Source organism: Diospyros lotus, chromosome 1 (genome assembly GCF_014633365.1).
Source record: "Diospyros lotus cultivar Yz01 chromosome 1, ASM1463336v1, whole genome shotgun sequence".
NCBI classification, from domain to species: Eukaryota; Viridiplantae; Streptophyta; class Magnoliopsida; order Ericales; family Ebenaceae; genus Diospyros; species Diospyros lotus.
Window position 1 is genome coordinate 29,122,057 of NC_068338.1, and position 13,064 is coordinate 29,135,120.

Genomic DNA, 13,064 nt, shown 5'->3' on the forward strand with positions numbered 1-13,064 from the left:
CAGCAAATATGGCTATTTTATTGGTCTCAAACACCCCTTTACAGCTGGAGCCATAGCTGGAATTTTCATAAAAGAGGTAGTACGGTTGCATGGTATGCCTAGGACTATTGTTTCGGATCAAGATAAGGTTTTTATGAGTCGTTTTTGGGAGGAGTTATTTCGACTTCAAGGCACTAAGCTTCAACGTAGTACGGCCTACCACCCGCAAACGGAAGTACTCAACCGGACCTTAGACACTTATTTGCGCTATTTTGCATCAGCAAGGCCTTTAGGGTGGTATGTGTGGCTGCCATGGGCGGAATTGTGGTACAACACCTCATACCACACTGCTTCACGGATTACTCCTTTCCAAGCTGTTTATGGGAGGGAGCCGCCAACCTTGATCCGATTTGACAAGGGATCAACCCCGGTATCAACAGTAGAACAACAGTTGCTGGAGAGAGATTTAGCATTGGACGAGCTCAAGAACCAGTTGGAACGAGCTCAGGTGATTATGAAGAAGGGGGCTGACTGGAGGGGAAGGGATGTGCAATTTGCAGTTGGTGATTTTGTTTACTTGAAATTAAGGCCGCATAGAAGGAAATCCCTAGCTGGCAGATCTAATGAGAAGCTGGCTCCGAGGTACTATGGGCCATTTGAAATTGAGCAGAAAGTGGGGTCAATGGCTTATAGACTCAAACTCCCAGTCAACTGTCGGGTTCACCCGGTTTTCCATGTGTCTCAGTTGAAAAAAGCTAAGGGCAGGCCCGACGCAATGGAGCAGATTCCCCTCGAGCTGCAGGCTGACTTAGAAATGAAGGTTGAACCAGAAGCAATGTTGGGAGTGCGGCCTGGGAAGGGTTCTAACTTACGCGGGCTGGATATCCTGATCCAGTGGAAGGGCTTACCACCGTTAGAGGCAACTTGGGAGCCCTACAACATGATTCAACAACAATTTCCAGCTTTTCACCTTGAGGACAAGGTGAAAGTCCGAGAGGGGAGTAATGATAGGCCGCCGGTGCAACAAACCTATCATAGGCGTAACAAGCAACTGAAGGCTTGAGGCTGGAATTAAGGGGACCGCACATGCAGGTGTAACAACCAGCATGTGCGCATGGGGAAGGAGGGGTAAAGTTGTAATCCACACTGCTGAAGGAATAATCAGCAGTGTGAATGGGGAATTCTGTTAGGAAAGCGTGGGAAGGGGGTATAAGTAGGATAGGAGATGGAGAATTGGATAGCGAGCTTTTGGTAGAGAATTGGGAGAGTTAGGGCCTCTCGAATGCCCTGTTTCATTCTTGTTTTTCTGTTGAAAGGGATTGGAATATATTGATATTGGATTGTATTGGAATTCTATTGGAATCCTATCACAGGGAAATCGGTTGCTACAGCTATTGCCACCATGAGTGATTGGTCGCCATTGTCAGTCCTCGTTTGCTGCCAACAATAGCTTCTCTTGCCCCTCTCTCGTACATAGAAGCTGTAGTTCCCCTTGTCTCTCATACTCTCCAAATGTATCTCCACAAGAAAGGTATGAAGGAGTTTTGGTGGATTATGTTCTTGGCTGAAATGCTGATTGATTTGTTTTATGTTCAATTGTTCCTGTTTTTGGGTTAGTTTTATCTGTGTCACTTGTCAGTTCATGCTCTATGCTCTCTTTTTGAACTATTGTTATTTTGTGAATAAAGGCCATGAAAACTTGATACTTTTGTTGATTTTCTATGCATTTTGTTTTCTTAACAGCAAGAACAATTAGTTCTCCCACTAATTTATTTTGTTTCTTGCCATCATCATTCTTGTAATAGCACTAACAATTTCATTTAGATTTCTCAATTTTCTAAAATGGGGTGTCTCTGAACATAGTTTTTTAAGGATTGAGTTAATTTTCCTGAGTTTATTATTTATTCTTTTTTTTATAGGAATTTAATTTTCCCGAGTTTATTTACTTTCGGCAGCTTTGAGGACTTGAGAAACCAGACCAATTCAATTCAATTCACTCCATAACGGCCAATTTATCATTTGCTTAACTGCGAGTTAATTCCTAAGGCTGTTGGAACCATTTGCTGATTATACGTAATTTGTGGTCCGTGACTCTTTAAGCTTTAATCTTACAGCTCTTCTTCTTCGTCTCCACTTTTGAGTTGTAAAGAATGGGGTGACGTAGATACTGTCTTCAAAAGCTAACACAATAAGAAATGAATGGAAAAAAGATAAGCTCTCACATATCTATTAACAAATCTGCTTCTTCTTCTTGTTCTTCTTCTTTTTTTTTTCTTTCTTTTCTTTGAAGGTCCCAAATGAATATAACAATATAGAAGTCTAAATTGTTCAAAATCAACTAGGACGAGAAGTTTCTGAATAGTTTCATACAGAAGTGGCCATTAACCGAAAAAGGGCTGCAGAGTCTTGGTATAGTTTCATACAATTACTCTCAGAGCTGCCCACCAAGTTTCCATCGTAAGAAAAATTTTGAAAGTTTTGCAACAGGAGCAGCAAGTTTTAGTTCAATGAACTTTAAGGAGGCGTGCATCCTTTAAAACATCTTAGAAGAAAAATTTGTAAAAATAGCATACAAGTTCAAAGTATCATTTCAGACTTGTAGGTGAGAGTTTATACCGAACTTGTTAATTCTGTATATGTATAAGGCTCACTGAAATGAGATATTTCAGTACCACGTTTTGTTTCGGAATTATATATGTATATGTATAAGGCTCTTAATAGTTAATATATCAGTAACATATTTAAAAAAAAAAAGGGAAGAAATGGAACGGGAAGCTGCCGCTGGCCAAGAAAGAAATGGAAGGGGAGGGGAAGCTAATTGTTAGCGGCAAAGAAGAAAAGCGCCCCCCCCCCCCCCCCCCCCCCCCCCAAAAAAAAAAAAAAAAAAAAAAGAAGAGGAAAGGAGAAAGAAACTAGGGCCAGATTCCCAATCCCATGCCTTGCATTTCATCGACTATTTCGGTTCTGTTTCGACTGGCATGGCCGAGAATTTAACCGATACGAAATAAAAATCTTATCATTTTGTTTCAGAATAAAGAAAAATCATTTAAGCCACGACAGGTAGGCAGGTAGCAAACCAAGGGAGAAACCTGAAAGAAATTCCAAGTTCGCTGGCAGCCACTTCCAGAGGTCTTTTTGTCCTTTTACCAGTTCAGATCAGAGAAAAAAAATCTGGAAAAAAAGGTTTCGATTCCCACCCAAAACTAATCATATAATAAGTATAAACCAAATTCCAGAATTTCAAAAATCTGGAAAGGAGTAAAATGAGGGTCAACATGGCAGCTAGAGCATATGTGTTTGCTAATTGCTCCACCACCACCCAATCCTAGGGACATTTTGGTCATTGAATAAGTGAAAAAAGATTTCAATAATAATAATAATAATAATAATAATAATAATAATAATAAAGATCGAATTTCCTCACCCTCAACAGGCATTGCATATTATCTATAATAACTTGGAAGAATAGATTTTATATTCGTATCATTTTAGGAAATGATCTTTGCATTGATTCAAAATTTTGTTTCTTTGTTGTTGTGGGCTTAGGTACAACATATTATTTGGTTGATTCTATCTATCCTACACGAACTGGGTATTTGGGACCATACAAGCGTGAGTCTTATCATCTTCCTAATATTCGACATCCAAATGGAGTTTTTAATTACTATCAATCCAGTTTGAGATCCACACTGGAATGCACGTTTGGAGAATGGAAAAAAGGGATTTGTTATTTGTTGTATGCCGTCATTCATTCAAGTTTGATGCACAAGTTGGGATCATTATAGCCACCATGGCGATGCATAATTTTATACGACGACAAACCAGCACAGATAATGGTTTTGGTGGCGTTGCTCTGCGCGTACGGCGTTTGGTCATCTTTCAAAGGGAAGAGAGAGGATGATAGAGCGAGTCTTGTGCTGGCCTATCACGCACCTATGATGTAACTAGTTCTGCCATGAATCTCATCTGCATATCTTTCATTTGCTTGTGCATGATGCTCGACTTTTATTGTTTCCTGGAATTTCCTGCTTCTCTTTGATCAGTGGCCTGCCCTTTGAATCATATTGGGCACAGTTTCTCAATGCTTTTCTTAGGTACAAATACAATCAACTATTATCCAAGGCAGACATGTATTAGCACATACAAAGAGGTCTGGAAACGCCTTCCCATTCGTTTGTTGTTGGCTTGTTGCAGTGTATAAGCTCCAAGCCCCATCCTAGGGCATTAACAAACGCCTGTTTCTTGTAGGTTTCACCCTCAAAGTTTTTGATTCTGGAAACATTAATAAGCAATGAAATTGTAGTCACCCTCTTGCTCAAATCCAATCAAGGCATAGTGGAGTAAAAGATTCTTAAACTGAGCTTTCTGGATGGGAAGAACTAAAACTAACAGCAACTCTCGTCCCACATCGACTCAAGATATCATACAAACGCTCTTCATAAAGTCGTCTCAGTCCACTATAGTACGCCGAGCTGGGTAGCGCCAGCTTGTAACTCGAGTGAGGGCACTAAGGTTGCGGGACAAGGGCTCGGCCCACTCAGGCAGGGCCAGAAGGGTGCGCATAGTGGTTTGCCCGCTCCAAGTTGGGAGTTGGGCCGTGCGGCTTCGGCGAAGGCCGGGGTCGCTCGGCTCCTAGAGTGGAGGGCAATGCGTGAGGCTGGGTTCACAGAGCAGCGAACACTTCCCGCTCTCGACGGTGGAAGGATAACAAGCCGCTGCATTCCTGGCCCATGGTGCCTGGTGAGCCTGCCCATAATGAACTGCAACCTTTTTTTCTATTTTCCTTCAAAAAAAATTCCCGCTTTGTTATGATGCTAAAAATTAAGATTTAAACCCTTAAATATATAATAAATAATTTATTAAGCACATATAATAATTAATTAATTTATGAATTAAAGGGTTTTTGAGACTTATATGAGTGATAACAACGAAAGACTAGCTAGTAATTGGTGGTTGAAGTTTTATGGTCCTAATATCATCACTCTAAATTTAGTTAGCATATTATCACTTGTCAAGTTATGAATGGTTGATTTCTTTCCTTCACATTCGCAACCTTTCCACTTCCAATTATTTAAACTATGCATTTAAATATTAATTAAAATCTTTTAATATTTTATTATTTTATTCTTTCATAATCATTTAATATTTTTAATCCAATTATTGACCGGGGGGTCAACATTTGACCAATTATTTTCAGAGAAATTTTGAGTATACGATGTCGATATCAAACATAACACTATATGATGTGTGACCTTTTAAGTTCACTATCCCCTAGTAATTAGATAATACTAAAACCTTTTTTTTAGTATTATCCAACCCTTTGACCCATCACTGAAATGTCTTCAAATCCCGATAACAATTCTAGAGTTTCTGAATAGTGTTTAACAGCGGTTCAGGACAGTATAAGTGACAGTGAAGTTTCACTTCAAGTGAATCTATTATAATTGACGATTACTGTATGTTATAATCATTCTATCACCTAACGTCTCGATTAGACGAGAGTTATGGAGTGACAAACTCAGTAACTATATGTCAGACCTCATTAATATGATTAGATGACATCTTAAGAAACATATTTCTTGATTTTCAATTTGCCCTGGTCATGGATTGTCCCATCACACTGATAGTAGATCACATAGGATGTTCACCTCATCAAATATCGATGAGAGTGACATATCATATTCCCAACACCTGTCTCCATATACTAGTAATACAGAACCATATAGATAAACGTTCTCTCCTCTCAATTGAATGGTTTGACTCATTAGCAAATCTCACATACCAATACACAAAATAACTGTGTTGGTTCAAGTCTAAGGATTAACACACTATCGCAACTTGATAATTCGACCATAAAAGGGAAGAATAAAGATGCCGGGCCACCCAAACATAGCCAATGAAATAGATAAATAAAAAAATAATTAATATTTTTATTTTATTTTTTTTAGTATATAAAAATATATATTTATTTTCTAAGCTGACCGATCAGACGAACGACGATGCATGTAGACGGATGAGTAGGGGTTCGCCCGCCAACAAAATCTGGGTGTCCCTTGGGGCCCAACCCCAAGTCAGAGGCAATGATTTAAATATCCTTAGTGTTCTCTTTATCCCACAAATGTGGGACAACACTAACCCCTCCCCCTCACACACAAAGACTTACACTCACACACATGAATACACAACATATATTCGATTAATTGGAGTCTCTATTCAAATAATCTAAAGACTATGAATAATTTAAGAAATTATGTTATAAGATAATATTGTCATATAATCTCTACACTTTGAGAATAAGATTCTCATACAGAAGATTTAAAGACTTATTTATATAAATTTTGATATATATCAGACAACATGTATACATTTATTTAAAAAGGCACACACCAAAAAGAGCGAAGAGATAGTAGACTCTATATCTTCATATATAATTGTATGTATTTCTAAAATTTGAAAGTTGTAGATATATTTTGTTTCTTTTACTTGTTAACCTATGTAACTAACTTGTGAAATGTTTATTGAGAAACAAATGGAAGAAAGGTTGTCACAAATACCTACTGATGAACAAACTCCAAACTTGCTAGAGGAGATCTTTACTCAAATATTAGGCGAAGATCATACCCCCAGTTCCAATAAAAAACATCTAACAATTTTTCTCTCCAATTCACATTTCATACCCAATCAAGGCACAGTGGAGTAAAAGATTCTCAAACTGAGCTTTCTGGAGGGGAAGAACTAAAACCAACCGCAACTCTCGTCCCACATCGACTCAAGACATCATACAAACGCTCTTCATAAAGCCGTCTCATTCTACAGAAGTACGCCGAGCTGGGTAACGCTAGCTTGTAACTCAAGTGAGGGCATTAAGGTTCCGGGACAGGGGCTCGGCCCACTCAGGCAGGGCCAGACGGGTGCGCTTTGTGGCTTGCCCGCTCCAAGTTGGGAGTTGGGCCGTGCGGCTTCGGCGAAGGCCGGGGCCTCTCGGCTCCTAGAGTGGAGGGCAATGCGTGAGGCTGGGTTCACAGAGCAGCGAATACTTCCCGCTCTCGACGGTGGAAGGATTACAAGCCGCTGCACTCCTGGCCCATGGTGCCTGGTGAGCCTGCCCATAATGAACTGCGACCTTTTTTCTGTTTTCCATTAATTTTTTTCCCCAGTTGGGTATACTGTTAAAAATTAAGATACAACATCATAATTGATCACCCTTAAATATATAATAAATAATTTATTAAGTACATATAATAATTTATTAATAAATAACTAATTAATTGATGAATTGAAGGGCTTTTTAGAGTTAAGGATGACTGACTAATTAATTGGGTATACTGTTAATAATTGAAGGGCTTTTATTTTTACATCTTATGGTAGAATAGATAATAAATTAGCCAGTGGGCGAGGCTATATGAGTGACAACAAAAGGCGAGAAATTCGAAATAGGAGTTTTACACGTCCTAGTACGATCACTCTAGATTTAGTTAGCATGTTGATACTTGCTAGGTTTTGAATAGTTGATTCCTTTCCAAATCACTTACAAGGACATTTTGATGGATGCTTTAATTTTTGGAAGAGTGATTTTCATCTAATTATTTCAGGATAGAATGGGAAAATTAAAAGTGTAAAGATATTTAGGTAATTTTGAATTTCTATTCCCTTTAAAAGTCTCAAATAGAAAATAAATCAGAACCTTATATAGATGGTTCTTCCTACCCTCTGGTTGTTCAATACATTAATGCAATACATGCATGATTCGGTACATTAATGCAATGTATGCATACTTAACATAAATAATTCAACAAGAATATAAAATTATAGTGTAAAAAAATGAATTTTTAATAATAGTTCAGCCTAACTAAATGGAGGAGGCTTATGTATACCTTCATCTTCTCATTTTGTAACAATAATTCAACAAGAATATAAAATTATATTTTTTTTTGTAAAAAATATAGAAATGTGTTTCATTATAATTAGAGGTGTGTAATCAGTTATAATCAAATTGAATCAAACCTATCGACTAACCCCAACTAACCGAAGCCTAAAACATGATAACCAAAACGAACCAAAAATCGAATTAATGCACAAAATAATCGAAGAGATCGAACATTAGTTCAACCTTACTGTTGCCGCCAACTACCTAACTGGTCGGTCACTCTAATTATTGGAACTGATCATTAGATTCCCCTAATTGTGATGATTCATATATCAAAAAATGAGTTTATTCAGATAGTTGATTTTTTGTAGATTTAAAAATTATTTTTATGATAAAAAAACTCAAAAACACGTTTCTGGAAAAAACGTCGATAGTCACCATACACGTTGGATTTCAATGATCAGAATCGATCATCATATTCGCTTTAGCTTAGTGACCCGCATACCTGAAAATAAAAAATATCTAATAGTTGAATTTTAGTAGATATATATTTTAATGTAAAATAAAAGTTGCAGAAAAACTTATTAAATGGGCCATTTGCGTCGACAAACAAACATGGTGGTGCAAATTAGTGGGGGAGGGAGATTCTGGGTTAGTGTTGGTGTCAGAGGGAGAGGAAGGGCCGAGCGAATCAGAACTTCAACCCTTCATCTTTGTTTCTAGCAAATCGGCCCTTTGTCTTCGACATGCGAATCAAAGACAAAGTTCACTCAACTAGTCGACTCTTCGTCTTCATCTCCAGTCGGTAAGCCTAGAGGTGAGGGATGGTAGTGGTGATAAGGGACAAACAAATGGAGGTGGTGGTGGGGGGTGGTCGAGTCGGATTGAGAAGAAGAAGATGGAAGGGCGGGCAGAACTTAAAAGGCTATTTTCTTTTTATAATACACTCAAAATGATGTTATTTTGAAATTTCGATCAATTTGGTTAAATCGACAACGAAAATCGAATTGATAAAAACTAATTGAACTTTTTACTGAAATTAATCGAATCGCTAATTGACAATTTAATAATTGAACCAACCAATTCGATCGATTTAATTCGGGCTAATCAAACTAATGCACAACCCAAATTGTGACACTACTTCGTAGTTTTATAAAAAAAAAAATTACAAAACCTTTTCAAACAAGAAAAACTATAATTGCAAAACCTTAAGTATTTTTTATCAAGTTGTGAATACATATCTTGGACACATAATTGCTATAATATGTATCGTTTGAAGACTTCGTCCTGTGCCAAATATTATGAATATATAACAGTAATAACTTGACGATGTTATCTTACAAATTATTGGCAAGATCACTCAAAAACTATACTAAGATTGTTTAATTGGATTGCAGCTCTAATATAAGAAGACTAGTCAGTTTCGTACAATATTTACTGAGCTTTCTGGATGGGAAGAACTAAAAAACCAACAGCAACTCTTGTCCCACATCGACTCAAGATATCATACAAACGCTGCTCATAAAGCCGTCTCAGTCCACTGAGGTACGCCGAGCTGGGTTGCGCCAGCTTGTAACTCGAGTGAGGGCATTAAGGTTGCGGGACAGGGGCTTAGCGCACTTAGGCAGGGGCCAGACGGGTGCGCTTTGGTGGTTTGCCCGCTCCAAGTTGGGAGTTGGGCCATGCGGCTTCGGTGAAGGCCGGGGCCGCTTGGCTCCTAGAGTGGAGGGCACTGCGTGAGGCTGGGTTCACAGAGCAGCGAAGACCTCCCGCTCTTGACGGTGGAAGGATTACAAGCCGCTGCATTCCTGGCCCTAGATGGCGCCTGGTGAGCCTGCCTATAATGAACTTGCAACCTTTTTCTGTTTTCCTTCAGAGTTTTTCCCCAATTGGTTAATGCTAAAAATTAAGATTCAAACCCTTAAATACCCAGAAGTGTGTTTTGTTTTTATATCATACAGTAGAAGACATAATAAATTAGAAGGTGGACAAGGATATATGAGTCATAACTAACTAGTAATTAGTCGTTGAAGTTTTATGGCTCCTAATACATCACTCTAAATTTAGTTAGCATATTGTCTGAATGATTGATTTTCTTCTAAATCATGCAAAAGAAATTTTGGTAAGATTGTAACCAGTTAAGTCAAGCTTCATTGATGTCAAGTTTGAACTCAAGCTTGATTAACATGAACTAAGCTTGAGCTCAGCAAACTTTTAGCAAGCTCAAACTTGAGCTCTAATTATATTTTTTTAAAAAAAATTAATAACTTAATATGCAAATAATCAACGAGTATAACTTTAAATCAAATTTGATAATCAATAAATTTCAATTGTAAATTAGGTATTAGTTGATTAATTTTCAAGTCATAACATATTTTATTATAAACTGGAATTTGATAAAATGTCATATATTAAGGAAAATAATATTCTTTTAATAAAATAAATCCAATGTTCAGGTTTTTCAAAAGTTGAGCAATAAGAAAAGAAAAATGCGTTTGATAAAAAATAATGTGTATCTTATTAGATAAAAAGTATGATTAACTTTAAAAAACAAAATATTAATTTAAATTTATCTTCTCAAAAAACCCAAAAACTAGTATGAACGAATGCTTCCAAAACTTGGTAACAAATATTAAAATGTTAATAAATGTGTCCATAGTGCGTAGGGGTAGGGGAAAACGATGATCCCATAATTAATTTGAAGGACGGATCTTGTTGGCCAGCCAAATTGCTAATTACGTAGTGACATTGACATCTTCCACCACAATTATAGTATTGATTGATCAAATCTAGGAAGATGTTAATAATCCACAGAGTCCATCAACCCAATCAACCTTCTTGCATCCCAATCCCATTCATCTAGAGAGAGTCAAAAATTCATTGTCCTGTTGTTTTTATAATTATTAAAAAAATTGAAACTTTAATTGTATGAAAAATAATTATCATCTCTTATCACAAAATCAAGCTACGATTTGGGTATTAGATGTATACCATAGTGCAAATTCATGGCTCATATATATTAAGTACTTTTCTTTTATCAAAATCAAACAGTTTCCTCCATTAGAGTAGTTGATAAGCTTTTTAATGTACACTCCAGAATTATGAATGCGTGACTGTGACATAGAAACAAAATAAAATTGAGTTCAGCTTCAGCAGACTGCAGTAGGAAATTAATTAACTAATCAAATTGAAAAGTTCCATCACTCAACCACATCAACCTTGGTGCTGCGGGTGCAAGACAGAAACCGCCGGAACACCGCCGACAGGGTAGCGCAAGACACTCGCTTGGCTCTCATCACTCTGACCACCAGCTTCCTTCCGCCGCCGCCGCCGCCGCAAGCAGATGACTTGTTCTTACCCTTTCTTCTTCTATGAATTACCAGTACTTTCTCTTTAACTCTAGCCAGCCACTTCCTGGTCTTCTCCGGCACTCTCTCCTTCCTGGAGAACGTGTAGCTCCTCAAGTACAACTGCCTGCACGAGATGCTGTCCACCACCCTGGGGCGGCTGCCGTCGCCGCCGTTCCGCAGCCCTTTGGTGCTCACGGACCGCACAAACTCGGCGTCGGAATCAGGCCACTTGTACAGGTTCACGTAGGTGGCTCTGACCGGTACGCGAGCATCGGTGGCGCCGCAGCTGGTTGTGCAGAAGGTGGACATGATAACCGGCAGAGGGAAGGGCCAGATTTTGTTACTGGGTTTCCTTTATGTTGCCGGAAGGAGAGCTTAGCAAGCAAGAAAAGTTAGAGACAGAGAGCGAGTGGCGAATTGGCCATGAAGTTGCTAGGTGCCTAGTTGTTTGGGTGTTTGTTGGGGATGAAGTGGGCAACGATATGTGGGGGCGTTTTACTTAGAAAATGATATATCTTTTGAATCTTTTACAAAAAGATTTTGTAATGAATAATACATAGAAACAAAATATTTTGTAAGATTTTCATGAATAAAATAAATACTACATATATCACAAACACTTAAAGCATGTATATATGAAGGAATAACAAATGAGTATGTAGCATATATATAGGTGCAGGAGTCAACTGACCATTTAAATGCCAATTTAGCCAAAGTGGGACTCTAATTGGTCAAGGCATAGGGCATGCTTTTAACTAGCTGTCGTTTTTAGATAGAAGGGAAAAAGCTTAAGTTGATGATACATTAAAAGTTTATTTCTTTTATTTAACAAATCTTATACATTAAAAGGTCCTAATAAGATCATATTCATTGACCCAATAAATACTAACAAAGTAGTTGCCATAATTCATCCTTGGACCCAACAAATGGGAAGCCCAACAAATGTGATAAATGAGAAGCAATCTGGTAAACAATTATATGAACCCCAACAACCAAGCCACCAAAATATTACTGACGCATTTATGGGCATTCGTCTCTCTGTACCATTGAACTTTGAAGGGTTTCGGTTCACTGCAGAAAGGGAAAGGCCTAACACCAAACCTAAATTGTTTATGAAATTGGGCCCGCTCTAAAGGATTCAGTTTAAAAAGGGTTTGAGATGGATGTGTGCTAAGATTGTTTTAAATTTATATTTGGTTCCAAAGTAGGGTAAAGATATGATTTTTGTAATTCATTTAAAACTCATAGAGTTCTCTTAATATTTTTAACCTATATACCTTATTTTGTCGATAAATAGAGTTATATATTATCATTATTAGATTGCAACAGAACATTAATCGTAATGTGTAGAGTTTTGAGAGTTAAGAATGAGATTGTTTATCTCTTTGTAAACCCATTAATAAATTACATAATCAATTTTGTATTTGTCGAATGTAAGTATTACGGGTATTTTCCGCACTACTTCTTATGAACTGGGTTTGACCCAATAGGCCGGCCCAATCGTCTAAAGCCTAATAGGCCCGCTGAAATCCGAACTCTGATCGTGGAACCAAGCAAGCTCCCACAATCTTCTAGCAAGGCTTCCAACAAGCTCTCAATGATATACCCAATGAGCTGCTAACAATGCTTCTAGCTCGTTAGCCTAACCGTTCAGCTCGCCGGTCAAATTATTCAGCTCGCATAGCAACAAGATTACTAAATGACCGAAGGCAGGGACCCACTTATTTCTGTAAGGCAAACTGGATCCTTGGTAATACGAAGCTCACTCTCGATTTTATGGGGATGATAAAGACATTTTGCCCCCCATGATATCATCTCTACACTTTTATGTTTTATGCAATTGTAAACACCCCTCACTATAAATAGGG

At 37.9% G+C, this 13,064-nt stretch overlaps 1 protein-coding gene across 1 annotated transcript; it reads right to left on the minus strand.

Moving 5' to 3' along the window:
* Positions 1-10,907: 10,907 nt before the first annotated feature.
* Positions 10,908-11,833, minus strand: LOC127788342 (uncharacterized). Its single transcript, XM_052316495.1, has one exon. The coding sequence runs from the start codon at positions 11,503-11,505 to the stop codon at positions 11,047-11,049; it is 459 nt and encodes a 152-aa protein (XP_052172455.1). The 5' UTR covers positions 11,506-11,833; the 3' UTR covers positions 10,908-11,046.
* Between the last annotated feature and the right edge of the window lie 1,231 nt (positions 11,834-13,064).

Excerpts from the sequence above, each read along its gene's own strand:
- LOC127788342 (XM_052316495.1), bottom strand. The coding sequence starts at position 11,505 with ATGTCCACCTTCTGCACAACCAGCTGCGGCGCCACCGATGCTCGCGTA.